Raw genomic sequence first — 19,638 nt, 5'->3', positions numbered from 1 at the left:
ATCTTGCGGAAGAATATTTAATAATTTCATCCACTTTTCTGGGATGTGGTTGAGACACTGTGATGTCAAAACTCATTTTGTCTTAGGAAAAGCGAAAAGGGAAATGGTGTTTGTAGGCGTGGGAAGCAATGTGATTATGTTTCCAGGCGAACTACGTAAACCCATTTTTTCCTGTTCCGAATCTTTTCTAATTATCTGCAGAGTAGGCTGTTTCAGAGCAAGGTTGTTCATCAAATTTAGGGAAAGTTGAAATCATCCTAGGGAATGGAGATAGAAGCTTGTTTTCTCTTAAGATAACAACCGTCTCAGTGCTCTCAGTCTTACCTGTAACGTTCCTGCTAGAAAGTGTGGATTAAAATGATACAGAATAGAGATGGTTGTAATAGAAGCGAATCTTGCAAAATAATCTTTACAGGGATTCATTCATTCATTCAATAGTATTTATTGAGCGTTTACTATGTGCAGAGCACTGTACTAAGCACTTGGAATATGCAACTCGGCAACAGATAGAGACAATCCCTGCCCAGTGACGGGTTTACAGTCTAATCGGGGGATCGGAAATGATGGATTCCACTGGTCGGGGGTGGGGGGGTGGTTACGTATAAGAATAACGGGCCTTCCGCTAGTAAATATAAAGAACATCTCTAGACTCAAGAACCATGAATCGCATTTCTCTTTTGGCACGGCAATTAGCTCGTGGCCATCGTGCTAAGCCAACTAAAGGCAAGGCTTCCTAGAGCTCCGTCCCGATGACAAAACTTTCTCCAAACAAATGAGCTTCCAAAGAGCAACTAGAAAGTTAGGAAAGAGTTGTCTGGCACATTTACCGAAGTTATGTCCAATGAATTGATTGAACTCGATCCCTCTGAAATGATTCCACGATTGATGGCGTGTTGCTCTCTGGCCATGGCCTTTTCCAGCAAGGGAGCCAATCCCAAAATGTGAAGCATTATTGGTACACGTCCTGGCCGGACCACAAGACCCCGGACAGCGCTCAGCCTCTTCTGCAGCTCATGCTGGACGTGGAGATGGACAGAATGGCCTCCGCTGGAAGGGGGCCGATTGTTGTACACTGCAGGTAGGACACTGTGACGTAATCTGAATGAGAGATCGAAAACCTTCGATCCCGGTCGACCCTGCCCTCAGAGTGACACCAGATCGTATCTAGATGTTCAGAACGAGACACAGTTTCTCTAAAGTTGGACTTTGTGTGTGTGTGTGTTTTGAAGAATTGACAAGGAGAGATATTTGCAAGCAATCTGAGCTACTCAGAAGGAAGGTGCTATCAGAATAATTATTAGAAAATGACATAGGGGACCATTTCCATTCATTCTTCCAGACATTACAGAGTTGTTTGAATGAGGAATGGATACTGTCCTGGGACCATACTTGAAAGTCTCTGATTTGGTTTCTTTGGTGGGTTGTTTTTGGTTTTTCAGGCCAAAACATCATCTGAAAAAATGTGACTTGATATTTTTATTTTGTGTCTTTTCAGCGCTGGAATAGGAAGAACTGGGTGTTTCATTGCTACGTGCATCGGTTGTCAACAATTGAAGGAAGAAGGAGTAGTAGACATATTAAGCATTGTTTGTCAGCTACGGGTAGACAGGTGAGTTGCTAAGAGAACTACTTAAAAGGGAGCACAAACAAACAAGCACAAACAAGCCCGTGCTCTTTTAGAACTCACTGAGCTGAAAGAAGCAGTGTGGCCTAGTAGAAAGAGCATGGACCTGAGTTCTAATTCCTGCTCCACCACGTGTCTTCTGTGTGACCCGGGGCAAGTCACTTAACTTCTCTGTGCCTCAGTTACCTCATCTGTAAAATGGGGATGAAAACCGTGAGTCCCTTGTGGGGCATGGACTGTGTCTAACCTGGTCATCTTCTAGGTACGCTTAGTACAGTGCCTGGCACAGAGCGAATGCCATTTTTCAAAAAGAAGTGAACACAGCATTAGTGAGGTGTGGATGGCTCCTAAGTCAGCATCCCATATCTGACGGTCTTGCTTAAATAAGTGTTGCTTGGAACCCATAATTAACAAATGCAAGAAAATCCCAAATTAACACTTGCATTTTCACATCTTAGTGTGGTCCACCACTGGGGTGTGTGTTTGCTGCCTTTGCCTTTATTTCTCTGTCTGCTTTTCTTTGCCAGAGCCCGGCCCGTTTGCTTACTTTTCCCAAGCGTACTAGTCTTGATCCTCCCCAGCACAGCCTGGCAGAACCTATTCAATCCATCGGTGGTATTTATTAAGCACTTACTATGGGCAGAGCACTGTACTAACTGCTTGGGAAAGTACAACACAGTTAACAGACACATTCCCTGCCCTTAATGAGTTTACAGTCTAGAGGACTAGACTGTAAGAATGAAGTGCTTCATTTATCAAAAGGGTGCTCCTCATTCACAGCTTTATATGAATCAACAGTCCATCTTACTGACCCTACTTGAAGCGAGTTTTGCTAGCCCATCTGCTCAAGATGCAGCTCATTCTAGAGAAATAGAACCCCAGGGTAAACTCCAAAAGTGGCTCTTTAGGACAGAGGCAGCTCAGCTGGTGCTTGTTGGGGAAAAAAAAAACCCAAATCTTTAGAAAAAACGTAGAAAAGGAAGTGGCAATCTAGAAGGAGCACCTGGCTGAGCTCTGGTAATTCCTGCAGACCATCTGGAGGGCATTTCGTTGACGAAGTCAAGGTATTGCAATAGAAGGCGGAGGTCTTAAGCTCTTGGAATCCATAAAAGGCAGCCACACGGTTGCAAAAGGTCACAACTGTTAGGTGCCTTACTTCACGGCACAGGGGATTCCAGTCTGTCTGAAGGTACGAGTCAGGGAAAAGATACAGAAGGAAAATTGGGGCCCTTCTCTAAGAGTTCTGACTGCAACATCCCCTTGGCAGAACAGAAAGGACCCAATCGGGTTGGGTGGGACGGTGGCTGAGGGAGGGAGAGGAGGGTGAATGAAGAGGAAATTCAACTCCCCTGACCATCTATGGCACTGACCAGAGTAGGCTATATGCTGTGGGATATGGAATAATCAATTAATCATATTTATTGAGCGCTTACTGTGTGTAAAGCTCAATACTAAGCACTGGGAAGGGTGCAACAGAGTTCGTAGTCACATTCCCTGGCAAACAATAAGCTTGTAGCCTAGAGGAGGAGGAGGACATTCATATAAATAAATTCTGGGTAGGTACATAAAATTCTGTGGGGTTGAGGAAGGGCTAAGGGGAGAAAATCCAAGGTGATACAGAAGGGAGTGGGAGAAGAGGAAATGAGGGTTTTCTCTGGGAAGGCTTCTTGGATGAGATGCGCCTTCACTAAGGCTTTGAATGTAAGGAGAGGGATAGACCTCTTGAGATTGAAAGGAGTCCAACCTATAAGTTTGTATTTACAACCTCTACCAAGTGTAGAAAAGTGCAGAAGTCGCTGGAGAGTCCGATTTCCTGTCTGGAGGACTAGATGACTGCTTCTTGGCCATGCAGCCAGGTAACTGAATGGGTAGGATTCCATCTCTCATTCAACTGTAAGCTATTCCCACTTTGCCGATGGTTACAGTAATTCAATGTTCTCATAGTCCAGGGTTCTTCAAGAATACGACCCTGGGTTATAGGAGAACTCTCTGGATTGGTTTCAAATGCTTACTATGAGGTTGGTCTATTCACTCACATTTGAAGGTTCATTCGTGATGGAACCGTTTGCAACTTTACTGTTCTCGTTGCTATAAGCTGTAAAATGATCCATTTTCCAATTAGATGTCCAGTTGTCCCATTTTAGATTCTATGCCACACAAGCCCTTACTGTGCTGTTTTACCCCAGCATACTTTGAATCGCCCCCCTGCCCTTCCTGATTCGCCCTGCAAAACCTCCAGTCTTAGCATTTTAGTACATCTAGCTTCTCTCAGAGGGTAGGCACAGTTGTGTCTCCAGCTAAACTGATACGGAAAAATAATGTGAAACTGTTCTGGTTTCCAAGTCTGAAATTGCTGTTGAATTATTTAGAGATCTGTTGCTGAGTCATAGGCTTTTGATCAATGCTTTAGAGATGTGAAACTCATCTTTTTCAGTGGCAAATTCAAGATTCCCAGACCCTCGGCCACTCGGCCTTGTAGCTGAAGAGGGAACCTCATTCATTCATTCAGTTGTATTTGTTGAGCGCTTCCTCTGTGCAGAGCACTGTACTAAGCGCTCCTCCTCCCCACTCCCTCTTGTCTCCTCCCCTGTCCTCCCACCTCTCTTCCTCCTCCTTCTCTCTCCTTCCTCGTCCCTCTTCTCCTCCCTTCCCCTGAAGCAGCATAGCCTAGCGGCAAGAGCACGGACTTGGGAGTCAGAGACAGTGGGTTCTAATCCCGAGTCTGCCACTGTCTGCTCAGGGACCTTGGGAAAGTCATTTAACTTCTCTGTGCCTCAGTTAGCTCATCTATAAAATGGGGATTAAGAGTGTGAGCCTCATGAGGGACAGGGACTGTCCCCAAACTGATTACCTTGTATCTACCCCATCGCTTAGAACAGTGCTTGGCACATAGTGCTTAAAAAATATCATTATTATTATTATTCCTTCTTCCCACCCTTCTTTCTTACTGCCTCCATTCCTCCTTCCCTCTATCCTCCCCATTTCCTCTCTCTTAGCCCAGGGTCCTCATAGCGCAAGGGTCTCATAGCCCAAGTTTCTCATAGCCTAAAGTTCTAATATCCCAAGATCCTAATAGCCTAAGGTCCTCCTAGCTCAGGATTCTCATAGCCCAAGATTCCTATAGCCCACAGTCCTCGTAGCCCAGGACTATTTAAAAATCTATGGTTTTTTACCTGCTTTTAAGGGGAATTACTGCATCACAGTGTTCTGCTCCACCTATTATTCTACCCTTTCCTGCATCATTCTCTGAGCTGAGTACAGAAGGGGTGGGAAGGATGATCCCGTGCCCCCCATCAGGTGAAGCTGTGCGGTCTTACACCGTGATATGGCTTTGGGGGGTGGTGGGGGAGAGGAAAGATGCATTCTTCCCCTCCCCTTTAGGGCTGACAGAAGCCTCCCACCACAAACTTATGGTAACCCACTCTGTCTACTCAGTCATCGGGCTCATTGTCATCACTGCTGTTGTCATGGTTGTAATGATGACCAGTGCATTTTCACTGGTGTTTTACTCTACACTCATTTCTCCTGTAATTCAGGGGCTGCGTTAAGGATAATTCATGCTGTAACACTCACAGTATCTAACTGCGTACTTACGTGTTCATGTACAGAATGCATAGTGAAAATAGGTGTTAAGGCAGTTACGAGTGAACGAACATCAGCTTTCCAGTGGCTGGTCGTTCACTTAGCAACAGAAGCCCACGCTGGGCTCTTAGCATCCGCACCCCCTGTTCCCTGAGGGCGATCAGCATCTCTCAAGGACTAAGACGCCCCGAGCCTGTCCCCCCAGGTCCCAGAAAGGCTCAGTATACTCTAAGCCGACCTCACCCAGGGCAGACGAGGACTTCCCCCGTCTGTAACCCACAGCCCGCACACTTCTCTCCGTTAATGCTAACCTTCTCTCTGTACTTCGATCTCATCTGACTCGGCTCCCAACCTACCACTCGCATCCTGCCTCCGTCCTGAAACCCCCTCCCTCCTCATATCCGACAGACAATTACCATCCCCCTCTTCAAAGTCTTATTGAGGGCACATCCCGTCCAAGGGGCCTTCCCTGACTAAGCCTTCTTTTCCTTTGCTTCAACTCCCTTCTGTGATGCCTTGACTTGCTCCCTTTATTAAACCCCTCTCCCAGCCCCACAGCATTTATGTATATATCTGTAACTTATCGATTTATATTAATGCCCGTCTTCCCCTCTGGACTGTGAGCTTGTCATGGGCAGGGAAAGTGCCCGTTATATTGGACTCTCCCAAGCATTCAGTACAGAGCTCGGCGCACAGTAAGTGCTCAGTAAATCCAATTGACTAACAAACTGTCAGAGTACTTCCTCTGTAGCCTTGGTCTCTGCCCAGCTGAGAACTGGTGTGGCTTCTCCCACACCCTAAGCCACTTACCTGTCTTCTTTGCAAATCGTGAAGCTGCCTTGGATGGCAAGTGAACGAGACAGGAATAGGAGGCTGTACAAGACCAGAACACAGACTGTCGATCAGTCCACTGGGCTCCAGTTGGGTTCCCGACGTGGGCATCCGGTAGGGCTGTGAAACCGGCAGCGTCTCTGACCACTGAGCAGACGGGGCAACTGGCCTGGACTCAGAGTACTCTAGAGCGTAGCCGGCTTTGGAAGCTCTTCATTCTCTTCCTATCACTGAGGAAAAATCTTCAACCAGACCGGAGACTTATCTAATGTTAAAAATAATTGTGCCATTAAGCATTTACCATGTGCCAAGCATTGTACTAACCACTAATCCTATGAACGGATTGGACATAGACCCTGTCTCACATACAGCTGGCTCTTAGCCTAAGGGGAAGGTGGAACAGGTATTTCATCCCCATTTTACAGATGAGGAACCTGAAGCACAGAGAGATTGAGCCGCTTTTTCAAGGTCACACAGCAGGCAAGTGGCAGAACTTGCCTGAGAACCCAGCCCTGTGCTCTTTCCCCGAAGCAGTCGGTTTTCACGTAGCTTGCGTTCTGGTTGTTCTTGGTGGTGGTGTTCTTGCGATATAGAAAACTGAGAAGTTCAGAGTGGACAATGAGTAACTTATGTTTTAAATCAGAGAAGAGCATTTTGGCCATCACAGACGCACTGAAATGGGACGGTCGGAGCAAATAATAGTGAGACCATTTACTAAGATTATAGGAAGCCAGACTCTGGATATTCAGGTACTCCCCTGTCTCTTTAAAATATTATTTTTCAGGAACACTCTAAAAGCGCTTAGACGTGCGAGAGGAAATTGCAGTGGGAATTGCATTACATTAATAAGCAATACGTGATTTTCTACAGAGAACGATAGGGAAGGAGGAAAGAAGTGTGACCCGCTGCTACTTAACCTCTGTCAGCCTTTTTCTCCTTATAATTTCTTTAAAAGAAATGTCTTTGGAAGCCTGAGGTACTGGCAGGAGATTTTTGAAAAAGCTGGAATCAGATTTGGAAGCAAAGGTCATCATAAAGGGAGTATGTTCCAATCTGTGTTCTTTTTTTAAAAAATTTCATTTTTCACAGAAACAGGAAACAATCTGTTTAAAGCTACTTTTAGAGACTTGATGATAATGTCTGTAGCTCCTCTGCACACCCTTAACTCTAGAGGCTTGATTTGGGGAATAAAATCCCAAAACATTAATTTTGGCAATTCCCAGCCAAAATCTTATCATTCATCTTATCGGTTTCATCCTTTTACACTAAATGTTGTTGGCGCGCATGGAGGAGACAGTGCGCCTGCAGAGGTAGAAGTTTCTTGGACAGTGAGAGCCAAACAATCGCATTTGTTTTAAGGGCTGGCTGAAGCGGCTTGAGGATGTGACTTTGAAATTCTCTTCAACCCTACTCTCTTCAATTCCTTACAAAATGTTTGCTGGCCTCCCTTTCCCGGACGCTCTCAGCTCCGATCCACTGTCACCCACACTGTTAAACTAACAGGGCAGAAGCCTTACCTTCAACTTGCAATGTGCATGTGTTGACCACCTCCATCCTCAAATTCCAAGCAGAGGTAATACATTTGCTTGTCCAGATCCTGAATATTTTATAGATTTCCTACGCGCTGCCAGATCGGCTCGGCTCAGGAGACTGAAGAACACTTAGAAGACTCACTCATGGGGATAGATTGCAAGCTTCTTGCGGGTAGGGGTTGTGTCTATCAACTTTATTGTATTATACCCTCCCGAGTGCTTAATACGGTGCTCAGTAAATATCACCGTTTCATTCATTCTGTCATTTATTGAGCACTTAGTGTGGGCAGAGCACTCTACTAAGCGTTCGGAGGAGTACAGTATAATAATAAAAAGATATATTCCCTGCCCACAACAAGCTTACAGTCTAGAAGGCTGATTGATTGGCTGATGGTGTTGGTGTGGGTGAATGTTTATCCCTAATTGAGTAGGATAGTCATACCTTTGGTGATTCCATTCCACGATGAAAATGCGTTCTGGCAGAAACCATAAAGGTAGAGGATGAGAAGCCATGGCTCACGAGTTACATCTGACTCTCCTTGGACGCAAATTTGGCTCTCGAGAACAGGCCCCAAACCCGGGCTTGGCACCACAGAGGCGATGCCGTTAGTTTCTGCCACCGCAGCAAAAAGCCATGCAGGAAACTGGGCAGGAAGTAGGCAGGTCGCCCCACCCTTCGGAGCGGAAAAGGGGCTGAGGTGGAGCCAAATGGCTGGTCGATGTCTCACCGGATGGAAGGGTGAGCTCAAGTTGTCCTCGCCCCTACTGCTCCCTGCACTCGCCACCCGCCCTCCTGAAGCAGCGTGGCCTAGTGGTTAAAACACGGGCCTAGGAGTCAGAAGGACCTGGGTTCTAATCCCGGCTCTGCCACTTGTCTGCTGCGTGACCGTAGGCGAGTCACTTCTCCGTTGTGCCTCGGCTCCCTCATCTGTACATTGGGGATGAAGACCGTGAGCTCCATATGGGACAGGGACTGTGGCCAGCAGGATTCCCTTGTCTCCACTCCAATGCTTGCAACAGTGCCTTGCACACAGTAAGCACTAAACAGATACCATTAAAAAAAAAAAAGTAGGGGCTCCGAGGCCAGCCAGCCCCGCCGGCCGTGGGAAGAGACCGCTCCTCAAGCATGTGTGAAAAGGCTAGAGGCAGCCTTTGGGACTCACAGCAGTCCGCATATAGGAGCGCTGCAGGCTGGACAGGGAATCACCAGGCCAGAGAGCAAGTTCACCCACAGTTTCGCGAGTCAGGACTTATTTCGGGCCCCCAGGTGAGCTAGACTACAGAACATAGTTCAGTGTAGGCTTCTTGTTTCAGTAGCCATAAGTCTGTTGATCTGTTTCTCCGGAATGGTTTGAAGTGCCTCAGTTACCTCATCTGTAAAATGGGGATTAAAAACTGTGAGCCCCCCACGGGACAACCTGATCACCTTGTATCCCCGCCAGCGCTTAGAACAGTGCTTTGCACATAGTAAGCGCTCAACAAATACCAACATTATTATTATTAACATGCATGGTGGAGGAGGAAGAAAACACTTAGCAGGGAATGTGTCTGTTTATTGTTATACTGAATGCTCCCAAGCCCTTAGTACAGTGCTCTGCACACGGTAAGTGCTCGATAAATACGATCGGATGGATGAATGAATAAATGTAGCTGATAGTCCAGTGTTCACTCGTGCTCCCATCCACTCTCTTTCCCTTTTCTCGTCTCCCTCACTCGAGATCATCCTCTCCCTCGGTGGTAGCTTAGGGGAAACCCAGTTCCCGCCTCACTAATGTGCATGGAGCATTCCCCACTTGGCTCTAGGGGCCGGGCGTGGGAATGAGATGGGAATGGAAGCATGGGAGGGGACCCTTCCACCTTCCTCCTCCCTTCCTGACTGGGCCGGAGGGAAAAGGCGAGCGCGATCAGGGCGAGAGTCGGCTAAAAGGCTGCAGAGCAAGTAGGAGCATCCAGAGTGGGGATTCCCCTCCCTCCAGCTAATGCCGGAAAGACGAGTGTAGCCGTCCTCGCCGGAGTGTGTGTCTAAGCCTTGGGAGATCTTGAGGCAGGGGACTGGGTCGAGCGATGCCTGGGGGTCAGCCAGTCCGTTGTATTTATTGAGTGCTTACCGTGTGCGGAGCACTGTACTAAGCGCTTGGAAAGTACAGTTTGGCAACAGATAGAGACAATCCCTACCCAACAATGGGCTCACATACCATCGGGGTGAATTATGACAAGCTGTGTCATCATCGGTCCCCAATCCCCACGGAACTCTAGGTTAGAGGAGGACGGACTCACAGAAAAGATAAATGAATTACAGATAATGGAACGGAACTCCAGAGGAGGACAACTCACAGAAAAGAGAAATGAATTACAGATAATGGAAGCATTTTAAAATGAAAACAGTCAAGGGGGAAATAGAATAAACGAATACTGGAAAAAGCCAACAATCAATCAGTAGTATTTATTAAACAGCTACAGTGTGCAGAGCACAGTAGCTAAGCACTTGGGAGCGGACAATAAAAAGAAAACATGATCTCTGCCTTCAAGGAGTTTACAGTCTAGCTGGGGAGGCATTCATTAAAATCCATGAATTTCATTAAAATTTAATGAATTAAAATTCATTAAATTTAATTCATTAAAATGAATTACAGATAGGAGAAAGAAAAGCAGATATGTATGTAGGCATAAATGTCTATATTAGTTAGAGCTTCATAGGGTATTATGTAGTGATTGCAGTATTTAAGTGCTTTCTATGTGCCAAACCCTGAGGTAGGTAGGAAATAATGAGATCGGACACAGTCCCTGCCCCCGTGGGGCTCACCGTCTGTGTGAAGAGGAAGAAGAATTTTATTCCCATTTTATAGATGAGGAAGCTGAGACCCAGAGGAAGTTAGGTGACTTGCCCAGGGTCACACAACAGGCAAGTGGCAAAGTGGGGATTAGAAGCCGAGTTTTTGTACAAGGTTAGTTCAAAGACCCAAGAGAAGTTGTTCGACGTATTCCCATCAAGAGGACTATGGTAAGGATTACAACAACTTTAATTTTGAGTTCATTAAAAGATTGCAAAATCTGACCTGAAAAGATAATGTGCATGTCAAAAATAGATATCAAGAGATATTTGAGGGAAGTGGAATCAGCTATAAAATTGGGGTTAAGAAAGACTATCTTCCAGTTTTGTATGCTGAAAGGAAAGTACTATTAACTTTAAGGAAGGATTTAATTAGAAATACAAGAAATAACGGAGGAAGTATGCTGACACCTGGAATGGGTTCATTCATAGGGGAAAAAGGGTGGGTAACTTAGACTGTCTTTAGATGCCAATTTTAAGAGCATGGGCTTGGGAGCCAGAGGTCATGGGTTCGAATGGTGGCTCTGCCACTTGTCAGCTGTGTGACTGTGGGCAAGTCACTTCTCTTCGCCTCAGTTCCCTCATCTGTAAAATGGGGATTAAGACTCTGAGCCTCATGTGAGCATGATTAAGACTGTAATCATGTGAGCCTGATTACCCTGTATCTACCCCAGCGCTCAGAACAGTGCTCTGCACATAGTAAGCGCTTAACGAATACCAACATTATTATTATTATTGTTTCCTATGTGTCAGGCGCTGTACTAAGTGCTGGGGTGGATACATGCTGACCAGTTGGGTCACAGTCCATATCCCAATGACGTGATTTCAGAAGGGTCTTCAAGATGGGGAGAGAAGCGGTCTGCCGGAGGGGGAGGGTGTTCTGGAAAGCCTGGAGGAAGTGAACAAGAAATCAGTGTGGAGAGAGATGACTAAGAGGCAGGGTCAGTAGCTGGGTAACCGAGGAGCGACGTAGGCAAGCTGATGTGTAATGGGAGGGGAGGGAAGATAAGTAAGGGGGGAGTGAGCTAGACTGCCTGGTTAAAATCAAGGGTCAGGCTTCCGTAAGTGCGATATACTAAAGAAAGCATTTTTCCATCCCTAGGAGAGAGGAGATTTTTGATAAAAGGGTGAGGGATAAATACCTTTTTTCCATCGGAAGGGTATTATAAGCTGATGTACATTCTATTCACCACTTGGGAATTAATGTTTTACGTGGCTCCGTTTGTTTTGGTTTGTGTTCCGTCCCTAAAGTTTTCCAAAAGAGTAAAACAAACCCTGGAAGACGTAGGAAGGTCAGAAGTGTACCCTCATGTCATTTCTAGGGCAGGACCTCCTCACCGGTAAAGGATGACACGTTCGGTAGGTAGTGATGATGATAATAATCATGACAATGATAATTAAGTGCTTACTTATATGCTAAGCACTGTGTTAAGCCCTGGGGTAGATGCAATACCATCGGGTTGGACACATCTCTGAACCACATATGGCTCACCGTCTGTGTTTGAGGGAGAAAAGGGTATTTATTCCCCATTTTGCTGATGAGGAAACTGAAGCGCCGAGAAAATAATAATAGTAATAATAATAATGGTATTTGTTAAGCACTTACTGTGTGCCAAGCACTGTTCTAAGGGCTGGGGTAGATACGAGGGTCATCAGGTTGGCCCATGTGGGGCTCATAGTCTTGATCCCCATTTTACAGATGAGGGAACTGAAGCTCAGAGAAGTTAAGTGACTTCCCCAGGGTTACACAGCCGGCAAGTGGCAAAAATGGGATTAGAACCCAGGTCCTCCGATTCCCAGGGCCTTGCTGTTTCCAATAAGCTGCACTGCTTCTCCTGAGCTCTTTTTAATGGGCACGTCAAAGGAGTGGCTTCTCCTCAACCTGGGCCAAATATTTTTTAAAAAAAATATCAATCTCATAACCGATCACCATTCATGTAAAAAGGAAGATAGCTCCTCATCTGTAAAATGGGGATTAAGACTGTGAGCCCCATGCGGGACATAGACTGTCCAATCTGTAGTCCGGTGCCCGACACATAGGAAGCGCTTAGCAAATACCATTAAAAAAAAGTAGAAGTCTAGTGTGGGCGACATCTTTGCCTGCCCTAAGAGGGAATCTCAGTTCGAGATTAAAACGTTATCTCGCACCTTGTCCTGAGAAGGGAGCTTTCCTCTCACAGTTCAGAAAATTCTAGGCATTTATTGACCAATCTTTACCAGAAGAATTTCAGATGCAAAAAGAAAAATGACCTTGAATTCCATAGAAGGCCCCTGGCATGAGTCACCGCGACAGAATTTCTTCTGTCTGCTGATGAGGCTGGATGCACGGTGGGTGTTAGAGAGAGAACAGGAAGAGCTGTTCCCCGTATGCGAATTAGTGCTCTAAAAAGGCTGTGATTGTAACGCGTTAAAAACCAAACACCTAACGCTGTGGAGACGGTAGGGCTCGAAGTTGAAACTGAATCGACGGCACAGTGGACTTAGAGATCGTAGAACTCCACGGTTTCACCGTAGCAGTGGTCGGTCTGAGGGAGTCCTTGAAGGTTGAGTCAGTCCTGTGGCTCTCTCGGGTTTAGTGGCCCCAGAATGGGTCCATGTCCTGGGGACATTTGATTTTCACCCCACCTCAGCCCCACAACACTTACGTACATTTTTAGAAAGTATTTATTCATATACATGTCTGCCCCCCTCCTCTAGACCGTAAGCTTTTGTGGGCAGGGAACGTGTCTACCAAATCTGTCATGGCCAAGTGGATAGAGCACCAGCCTGGGAGTCAGAAGGTCATGGGTTCTAATCCCCGCTCTGCCACTTATCTGCCGGGTGACCTTGGGCAAGTCACTTCACTTCTCTGGCTTCAGTAAAATGGGGATTGGGACTGTGAGGCCCATGTGGATGGGCACTTCAAGCACTTCAGAGAAGCAGCGTGGTTCAGTGGAAAGGGCAGGGGCTTGGGAGTCAGAGGTCGTGGGTTCTAATCCCGGCTCCTCCAACTGTCTGCTGTGTGACTCTGGGCAAGTTGCTTAACTTCTCTTTGCCTCAGTTCCCTCATCTGGAAAATGAGGATTAAGGCTGTGAGCCCCACATGGGACAATCTACCTTGCATCTATCCCAGCACTTAAGAACGATGCATGGCACATAGTAAGTGCTTAACAAATACCATCATTCTTCTTCTTATTATTATTACTCTCAGTAATAATCCCCGCTCACAGAGATTGTGTGATCTGGAGTCTCTGGTCAGGAGAGGGACTTAGTTAACAGTTTTAGGCCGCTGGGACTTAGAGCCCAGTAAGCTCTTTGTGAGCAGGGAATCTATCTACCAATTCGATTGTATTTTGCTCTCCCGTGTTCTGCATACGGTAAGCGCTCAATAAATAGGACTGATTGATAAATACATCAGTGCTTTGGGGCTGGGAGTGGGGTGGATTATCAAAGACTGTAAGCCCGTCAAACGGCAGGGACTGTCTCTGTTGCCGACTTGTTCATCCCAAGCGCTTAGTACAGTGCTCTGCACATAGTAAGCGCTCAATAAATACTATTGAATGAATGAATGAAAGTGCTGATGGAAAAGAATATTGCCACCTTTGCTAATGAGTCAAAACTGTTGTTTCTATTTGAACCATTTTGAACCACTGGACGTTGCTGGTGATTTCTGAGAGAAACACGGCTATTTACAGGGGTCTAAATGATTATTTTATTGTTTCTTTGCAGAGGCGGAATGGTTCAGACGAGTGAACAGTACGAGTTTGTTCACCACGCGCTGAGTCTGTATGAGAGCAGACACTCTGCGGAAGCCATCCAGTGAAATGCCGAAGGGGAAAAAAAAAAGTCCTTCTCTTGAGGTAATGTGTTTTATTACCTATGAGCAGCTTCTTCAAGGAACATCCGGGTAAGGAAAGGCAAGCTCTGAAGACCACCTGAGTTAGTGAGGAGAAAAGAAGCTTGGGGAAACTAGGGGAAGACTGCCAGATTGTTTTGTATTTGAATGTATCGTAAGTTCCCAAAAATAATTTTAAAGAAGGGTCTGCGTTGATGGTGCAATGATTTCTCGTCCATCTTAAAGGTGGATGTTTCTCTTTTAATAACTTTCTGCCACCCCGAGTGCACGTCTGTAATATAGCCGCACCGGGGCAGAGGGTGAGCTGTCCGCTGGAGAAGTGATTCCTGAGTGTTTAGATGCTTTAACATTTGCGAAATCTGTCTTGTGAATGGATTGTCAGCTGTTAACCTGTACCTGTTTTGAAGTGCTATCACCTGTGATGTGGTGAGCTCTGTTTCAGACCACCAGAATCTCGCTGCTAAAGTCTCAAGTGATTGACGACGGAATTTAATAAGGAAAGCCGTTTGTTTTTTGACTAAAAGCAAAAGCAGTAAAAACCTTTATATGGAACTATGTTCATATCTATTAACGTGCATTTACGGTAGCTCCTATAAAGCAGTGACAAAAAGCACAATGTCTGTTATTTGGCATATATGTATTTTACTCTATACTATCACCTTATACGTTGCTTCCGCCCCAGAGCTAAATCCCGTATAACTGTAAATGGTGTGAGTCATTTTACTTTCAAAAACTTTGGAGCCTATAATGCTACCAAGCATTTTATCCACTCGTCTGTCTTTTGCTGAGGGAATTTTTAAACGCGTGTGTTGTCGACTGACGTCTCTCTCCCCCGAAAGAGCTGAATGCACTGGGATAAGAAGTAGACCAACTCCCATTCAAAGGTTCTTCGAGACGATGCTGCTATGAGTTTCTGTATTGATTACATTTCTGTAAAGAGTTCACGTCTTTGAAGTTGGTGTAACAATATTTGGTAAACACTATCTGCTCACAGAGTATGTTGAGTTTTTAATGCAGTGTTGTTGACTTTGCTTCATACTGCCAATAAACTACAGTTGATACTAAACACTGTGTGAAGTCTCTATGTTCCTTTGCCCGTGGAATGAGCCATCACAATTATTCTAAAGCGTTCAAGTGGTAAATGCAGACCTGACTCATCGATTGCTCTGGACACCGGAAGTACGTAATAAATGCTATCGATTGATAGGTTAATCGGTTCCATGTCTGATTTCCCTTTCCGTTCCCTGGAAATTGCTGTTTCTCAAAGTGTAATGTTGTGAAAACGTGGAGGATAATGAGCTGAGAGGAATATCATCCTAACATGATTTTCTTCGACACCCACGGCACATCGTGAGACAAACGGTTCATGCTTACAGAGCCAGATTGTTTGGGAAAGATGCTTATAGATTGATTATACGGTTTGTGTTGACCCAGCGGAGTCCAGATCACCTGTGGAGGTCTAATGTAGGCTGAACATTCATTATACAAGATTATAGTCCTTTTCTTAGCACTTTGCAAGGGAGTGTTCGTGTGTCAAAGTGTTCTTAGGAGTTTTAAAGCTCGTTCCTTTCTTCCTAAATTCAACAGGGAGATAGCCCGAGTCAGGCCATTCTGAGGAAACAGACGAAAGGACGATGTGGTGTAAAAATCCCCCAAACAATTGAATAGAAGGAAGTGCTCGTCACTGACTTTTCCCCCCAACGGTGAAGGCACATTTCCTTCCTAGCCTTGGCTTCTCTTATCTGGGAGGGTGGTTGTTTTTTTTTTTTTTTTTTTCCGAGAGAGCATGGAGTGTTGTTAGCTGGAAAATGGAGCCTGTGCTATACCTGGTCTTCTGTACATTCCTGGCCTTTGGGAACTCAGGTAAGCGCAGTTCTCCCGGCTGTTCTCTTGCCCCTCACCCAGGGCCTCCTGGGATTGTGAGAATTTCTGAAATGCAATGGAAATGGAACTCGTTCTCCCCCTCTATCGCTTTACAAAAACGACAAGGAGGGGAGAGATGACCACCATGTCCAGGAGGCTTAGGTTTATTTCCACAAAACCTTCTGGGTTCCTTCCTCGATCTGTTAAGCTGAGACCCCAATAACCAAGTCTCAATCCCCCTAAAGAGGAAGTAACACTGTTTATCAGCAAACTGTGGGATTCCCAATATTATATCATAGTGGCTTAAAACCTAAGTGTATTATCTTGATCCTAAGAAAGCGGAAAATGTTTAAAAATAATGGCTTGGAGGGAATGTGTGTCTTTTTCCAAGAGTCTTCATCAGTGAGCTGTAGTGGTGTACTGCCTTTATTTTTCTTTTCATTTGGAAGAAAGCTGTTTGAGAGTCATTTCTGAGTTGGAATCTAGTTTGCTAAATCTTAACTGTTCACTATTCTGATTACATTTAGTGTTAGCTTATATTGATGATTGCTTATTTCTCCATTTCAAAGATATTAATGTTTAAGTGTGTGCACTCAGGCAGAGAAGGATTAAAATCAATTGTTTGGTGAAGAGGGAAAATAACTGAGTAGAAAATACTGATCGGAAAGTGAGAACCTCAGAGCTTGTTCTCAGTACAGTTTCACCCACGTAAATCATGAATTATCTTTCTGGGAAGGAAATACGTTTCACAAAGAGTTTTCCCCTCATTTTCTGGGGTGGTAATGGAGAAATGGAAAGATGAGGTGTTTCCCAAGGGTGAGAAAGAGGAGTAGGAGGAGAAAGAATGGAACAAAGACATTTGCAAATGAAGGCTTTTAAGAGCCACTGAAGAGCAGAACATTCTGAATCCTACAAGCTTTTAGACCGCTAACTTTCTACCCAAGCTTCTTTTCAATAACTTAGTATTGGGTGATCTTTCCCTCTATTATTAGGGATAATTCTGGTAACAGGAAGTTAAAGGTGGGAGGAGCCAGGAGGGGGAAGAGTAAGGGCTAAAGGGACTTTATCCTTCCCAAATCTAAGTGTAAATTGTTTCAATGGCCAGGGACATGGGCACAAATTAGCAGCATAAAGGGTTGTGTGCTTTGTTGGTTATGTTTGAGTTGGGGCATTCAGGGAGCCCTGCGATTGGTTATATCTTTGAGTTTTTCCCATCTTTCAGAGGGGTTTCAGATTGTCCATATCCAGAAACAGCAATGCCTTTTCAAAAGTAGGATAGTGGCCGTGGGCAACTGCAATGGAACCAGTCCAAACCAGCAGTGGATGTGGACAGACGATGAGAAACTTCTCCACATTAGCTCTGCCTTATGTCTGGGCATCTCCAACTCCTCCGCTACCCACACCCGTTCTGCCGTCTTCATCAGCTGCAGCCAGGCCCCCAGATGGACCTGCCACGACAAGGAAGGGCTCCTTGAGGTGGCAAACTCGTCTCTCTTTCTCAAGAAACACGGCTCCAAGGTAATGGTCAAGAAGGATAGGAAATACCCACACAGCTGGATGAAGATAGAGGTCGACCATAAGGGAGAGCTTGCCAATGGAAGCCTGTGCCTGAAGAAAGGTGAGCCATTCCTCTCTGGAAGAATCTTGGAATTCTTATAATCAAAATCACGTGTATCCCCAACCCCAAGAAATCCAGATACAATTTTTTTTTTTATAGGGAATTCATGTAACAATTCATAAGGTTCAAGACTACAGCAACGCAGAGAAAAACTAGACTTCGTTAGAGGCGAAGTAATCCTCAGTACCGTTGTCAATCGCTTATTTCCTTCAAACATACATTTTTCTTTATTTCCTTATAAATGTATATCCATGGATAAACACCAAAATGTGTAAGTATACACAAACATACCCATATACCAAACATTGTGACAACATCTATACGCAAGACATGTAAATTTACATTTGTACCAAACAAATTCAATTATCCCAGGCACGGGTAGTAATATCCCTTGATTTTCCTTTTGGCCTTTAAGCCATTTCATGGTTATTTGTATCGGAAAGTGGGGGGCGGGGAGGATAGGGAAAAAAGATGAAAATCAAGTCCATTTATTTCAAATGTTTGGCTCTGAGTGCTCAATTCAGGTCTCAACACCCATTAAGCGCTCAATAAATCCACTGATTGATTACTTTCGCTTCACACCTCATTATCCTAGTGGGTATTTTCCTGTATTATTTGAATCTAAGGAAAAATTTATTCCACCGATTGTTTCTTCTGTACAGGAACTACCATGGGATCCTTGGTGGTGGTAGTAATAGGCCATTTATTAGTTCTATACAGTTTTTGAAACAACTCTACCTTCTTTGCATTGATAATTTCTACTTTTAAAAAGGGGCAGGCTTAGCCAGGTCTATGCCAATGTTAACGAAGACTATCTGTGTTTGGCCTAATCCATTTTTTGGTTGCCTCATCTCCTTGTCTGTGCTTACACGTACCCATATTACATTGGCTGAAAAAGGTAAGCAAATGCCCTGTATCGTTCGACCGTTACAGAATTGATCCAGTGTCTTTATCCATCTCCCCATTCCCCTTACCATTCTTTTAACAAATGTGTTTAAACATTTGGAAGCCAGACAAAAATGTTCTTTTAAAAAAGTAAAGAATGAACATACGTCTGATAGACAAATAATTGTCATACCAATAAATCATTTGATTGTTTATCGCCAACAGAGCACTGTACTAAATGCTTGGAAGAGTACAGTAAATCAGAGTATAAGCTCATTATGGGCAGGTAACGTGTCTGTTAATTCTGTTGTACTCTCCCAAGGACCTAGAACTGTGCTTTGCACATAGTAAGCGCTCAGTAAATACCATCGACTGATTGACGTGTTCCCTGCCCACAGTGAGCTTACAGTCTAGAAGAACTGGATGCATTTGATATTCTCCCTACTGTCAGCCCCACAGTAATTAAGTACATATCTATGAAATAACTATCTATGAATGATGACTGTCTCCCCCTCTAGACCATAAGTTTGTTGTGGGCAGGAAACATGTCTACCAACTCTAATTGTATTGTACTCTCCCAAGCGCTTACTCGGTACAGTGCTCTACCCAAAGTAAATACTCAAATACCACTGATGATGATGATGGAGTTTATAAGGGAATACACAGAGAAACAAATTATCCAGCAACCCAGTTAAGTCAGATGAAAATATCTCCAGCTAAATTATAGTAATATAATAATTACTATATTAATTCACCCTAGAAAATCCTTTATCAAATTGAATGCAAAACCAGAAAGCATATTTAGTGAAGAAACCATCTGTAAATGGGGTAAGCATTGTGAAATTTTAAATGAAGGAAATGAAGATTAATCAGATTGCATTTCTTAGATTTTCATGAAATGAGCCAAAGTGTTTTTGAAGATCTGAGTACAAAATAATGTCATTTAAAAAAAAAAAAATCACAAAAATTTGATAGATGGGAGTTAGTTTTTTATTGGGTGGTTTCCTAGAATAAATCACAGTTGTCTAGACGAAAACT

At 44.5% G+C, this 19,638-nt stretch overlaps 2 protein-coding genes across 4 annotated transcripts in view; both read left to right on the top strand.

The window, feature by feature from the left end:
- Positions 1-15,300, top strand: part of PTPRR (protein tyrosine phosphatase receptor type R) — a 193,879-nt gene extending 178,579 nt beyond the window's left edge. For all 3 annotated transcript variants that reach the window (XM_007666312.3, XM_007666311.3, XM_007666313.3), the window contains 3 exons: positions 921-1,078; positions 1,496-1,609; positions 14,108-15,300. In XM_007666312.3, the coding sequence (XP_007664502.1) occupies positions 921-1,078; positions 1,496-1,609; positions 14,108-14,201 (366 nt within the window). In that variant the 3' untranslated portion in view covers positions 14,202-15,300. The remainder of the gene's footprint in view (positions 1-920; positions 1,079-1,495; positions 1,610-14,107) is intronic.
- A 705-nt stretch (positions 15,301-16,005) lies between these two features.
- Positions 16,006-19,638, top strand: part of PTPRB (protein tyrosine phosphatase receptor type B) — a 102,800-nt gene continuing 99,167 nt past the window's right edge. The window contains exons 1-2 of the mRNA XM_029078476.2: positions 16,006-16,097; positions 17,320-17,715. Coding sequence (XP_028934309.1) covers positions 16,043-16,097; positions 17,320-17,715 — 451 coding nt within the window. The 5' untranslated portion in view covers positions 16,006-16,042. The remainder of the gene's footprint in view (positions 16,098-17,319; positions 17,716-19,638) is intronic.

This window comes from Ornithorhynchus anatinus, chromosome 14 (genome assembly GCF_004115215.2).
Source record: "Ornithorhynchus anatinus isolate Pmale09 chromosome 14, mOrnAna1.pri.v4, whole genome shotgun sequence".
In the NCBI taxonomy this organism is placed as follows: domain Eukaryota; kingdom Metazoa; phylum Chordata; class Mammalia; order Monotremata; family Ornithorhynchidae; genus Ornithorhynchus; species Ornithorhynchus anatinus.
Note: the sequence above shows the minus strand (reverse complement) of the source record. Positions and strands in the feature narration are given on the sequence as shown.